At 45.2% G+C, this 3,811-nt stretch overlaps 1 protein-coding gene across 1 annotated transcript in view; it reads left to right on the forward strand.

The window, feature by feature from the left end:
- Positions 1-3,811, forward strand: part of GXYLT2 (glucoside xylosyltransferase 2) — a 39,460-nt gene that overhangs the window by 20,093 nt on the left and 15,556 nt on the right. The window contains exon 3 of the mRNA XM_018557967.1: positions 105-236. Coding sequence (XP_018413469.1) covers positions 105-236 — 132 coding nt within the window. The remainder of the gene's footprint in view (positions 1-104; positions 237-3,811) is intronic.

A 3,811-nucleotide genomic window follows, 5' to 3' on the forward strand; every position in this document is an offset into this window, starting at 1 on the left:
AATATAAGAAATAAATATAATATATTAAAATTTAATACATGTGTCGATCTTTTTTCCTTCCTTTCTTTCTTTCTTTCTTTCTTTTTTTTTTTTTATCCCTGCAGCTCAAGGAATGGCCCCGTCAGCTATCCAGGAGGTTTGAATACAACATCTATCCAATCACGTTTTCGGTCGGCAATGCTCAGGAATGGAAGAAATTATTCAAGCCCTGCGCAGCTCAGAGACTTTTCCTTCCGGTAAGTCGTAATATCTCATTCAGATGTTTCATGTCCTTTCCGCATCTGGTCCGTTTCTGTGCTTCTTATGCATTTTTCAGTCTCCTTCCAGCCAGGAATTCATTTTATGTCTTATTTAAACTCTCCTGGCCGGCACATGTTTTTGTGCTTAAAATGATCATTTCCTGTGCAACGTGCACTGTTTGCAGAGCGGATTTAAAGTTTGAGCAGACGGACGTACACAGTAATGTTGGTTATAACTTACTTTCTGCTGTAAATGATAAGGAGTTTATACATCGATCAGCCATAACATGTGTGCACCCGCCTAATATTGAAGAGGTCGCCATTTTGCCGCCAAAACAGCCCTGACCCCTCCAGCCATGGACTCCACTAGACCTCTGAAGGTATGCTGTGGTATCTGGAACCAAGCCATCAGTAGCAGATCTTTTAAGTCCTGTAAGTTGTGAGGTGGGACCTCCGTGGATCGGACTTGTTTTTCCAGCACATCCCACTGATGCTCGATTGGATTGAGATCCTGTGAATTTAGAGGCTAAGTCAACACCGTAAGCTCATTGTTGTGTTCCTCAAACCATTTTTGCAGTGTGGCAGGGCGCGTTGTCCTGCTGAAAGAGGCCACTGCCATTGGGGAATACTGTTTCCATTAAGGGGTGTACTTGGTCAGCAACAATGTTTAAGTGGGTGGTATGTGTCAAAGTAACATCCACATGAATGGCAGGACCCAAGGTTTCCCAGCAGAACATTGCCCAAAGCATCACACTGCCTCTGCCTGCTTGACTTCTTCCCATAGTGCATGCTGGTGCAATCTCTTCCCCAGGTAAGTGACACACACGCAGCCGGCCATCCACATGATGTAAAAGAAAACGTGATTCATCAGACCAGGCCACCTTCTTCCATTGCTCTGTGGTCCAGTTTTGATGCTCACGTGCCCATTGGAGGTGCTTTTGGTGGTGGACACGGGTCAGCATGGGCCCCCCTGACTAGTCTGCAGCTATGCAGCCCCATACACAACAAACTGCGATGCTCTGTGTGTTCAAGAGTCCATGAACCCATCACACTCCTGACCGCTTACTCCAAACAAGACAAGATGGGTGCAGCGGTGATCAACGGATGGCAGCCGTCATAAACATAAGTAGAAACAGAGACACCGAAACTCCAATTGCGAATGCATAAACGTCTATTTATTGACGAGAGGCAGCAAATCTCAGTTAATGCAACAAACGTTTCGGGGTCCTCAGGCCTTTCTATCAGAACCAGCATTAAAGGAGAACTATGGGGTTCTATCTTTTCTTTATTATTGCATTCCTTAGGCTAAATAAGTAAATTGTGTAATTTACTCCTATTAGCCAAAATACACCCTAAGCTGGTAAACCCTTCATTAAGATGGTGGGCGGGGCTGCCCTGCAGTAATTCCTCTCCACTACAAGATGTTGCCAGTCTTCCAGATTAAATGACACACTTTTTTTTACCCTATCTGGGAATTGAGGGCGTCGTGGGCCTGCCCCCTAAGTGGCATCACTACAGCTCCCTGCACTCGCAGTACAATGCTGCAGAGCACATCATATCACTGGAAAAGAAGCCAATATAACCATACATGTCACAGGGCCGGATTGGAGACATCTGAAAGAAAGGTAAGTATGCAAAAAAGAGCAAAAATGAAATGCTGGGGTGCATCCAGAGAGAGAGAGAGCGCTGAAGTCTAGTGGGCGGAATGTATATTTTCTTTCTTTCTACATGTATTATGTTTAGAACTAAATAATACAATTCAGAAACATGTTGTTTTAAAGTAAACGCAATCACAGAAATCTCTGAACATGTTTTTGTAATAGCAAAAGCAATTTTCAATCTTATTAAACCATTCTTATGAATACCTGGTGATCCTGCAGGGTGACACACAGGAGCGGTTGTCCGCTCCTGTAAAGTTGCACTTTAATGTGCATTGTTCAGACTTTTGCCATGGCCACACACTACGAAACCGCTTGGCCTGCAAAATAGTCCAAGCGCGATTTGTTGACGGATTCCACATGCTCGTGGCTATAGTAATAGCCTCAAACGAGCAGATTCCATGCAGATGAAAGATTCCAAGCGTCTGCGTGCTGCGCGGTCTTCCACACGGAAAACCGCCTGGGAAATGCAAACTCTATATGCCTGCCGCATTTTAACTTTTATATACAAGTGACCCTGTGCTGACAGGTTCGCTTTAACATTGCTGCCCCGAATTTCCAATCCTGTACCTTTAGGGCCTTTTCACACCGGCGGGCGTGCATTATGGCATGCATTGTACACCCGTGCTGCGATACGTTGTAACAGCACGTTACAGTGTTTACATTCTTTTTAACATTATTGTTACTTTGTAACAGAAAACATCCACACCAGCGCGTTGCAGTGCACCGGTGTATGTTATTGTGCATGGCATATAAATGCTGCGCGGTGTGAACAGGAGGAATAGGAAAAAATTGCTTTGCATGTGTCCTGGCGTTGAGCCTGTGTTGACCAATGCAGATCCAACGCAGGTCAATGGACATGGTGTGAACGGGCCCTTATACTACATAAAGCTGTGGCAGGAAGGAAAGTAACCCTGAACCCGTGTGAAAACATGCAGAGTGACTGTGTTATGTGCTGTGTGTAGTAATCTTCTCGGTAATTCCCAGACGGAGGGGAGGCCCCCCCCCCAAACACCGGAGGCCAGCCTGGAGGGAAGCGAGCTGTCACACCTGTTCTCATAGAGCAGCCCAGCATTGCAAATCCCTCTGGTCTCTCATAGCTTTACACTGCATTAGATTCCGCTACAGATTAAAGGGACGGTATAGCCAAAAGCCATATTTCAGTAACAGGTGGCGAATGTTGAGCTGAGCCCCCCACTGGCCTATTACATTTCTCAGGGACCCAAGTGAGGGGATCTTTCTGACACAAGTCTTTCCTGCATGGCCCCACACACACACACACAGGCGCGTGAGGCTGTCGAGCGTAAATTAAAGACGTATTGCAGAGGTAGCCAATCTCAGCACTCCAGCTGTTGTGGAACTACAAGACCCATGAGGCATTGTAAGACTCCGATAGCAACAGGCATGACTCCCAGAGGCATGATGGGATTTGTAATTTTACCACCGCTGGAGTGCCGAGGTTGCCTTTCCATGACGCACTGTGCAGCATACAGCGCAGGCGCAGCCAGGACAGTGAAGACTTGCAGCGCTCTTTTTTTTTTAAGTGCACTTATCCTTTTAAAGGGTATTTCCACTTTTGCAGCCATATTTGAATCTACATCCAGCTTCTAGTGGTTAGAATAGATGCATGTGAGCTGATAAGAAACAGACAGAGGGACAGTTTTCTTTTTTTTTAAAGTGTTTTTCCACTTTTGCAGCCAAATTGAGGTATCACCCACTTTTATATCTGTTACATGATCCCATTCACATGGCATAACTTAAAAAAATAAAAGCTGCAGCTTGCCTTTTTTTTTTTTGATGCTCTTTCTGCTAATTCCAGGACTGAAAAATCCTGTTTAGTTCTCACTGTCTGGGGGGTTGGGAGGGGAGTTTTGTTTCAAATAATGAACACTGTACTGTACTGGCAGATTTTGT

The sequence above is a fragment of the Nanorana parkeri genome, unplaced genomic scaffold, assembly GCF_000935625.1.
Source record: "Nanorana parkeri isolate BGI_ZX_2015 unplaced genomic scaffold, ASM93562v1 scaffold314, whole genome shotgun sequence".
In the NCBI taxonomy this organism is placed as follows: Eukaryota; Metazoa; Chordata; class Amphibia; order Anura; family Dicroglossidae; genus Nanorana; species Nanorana parkeri.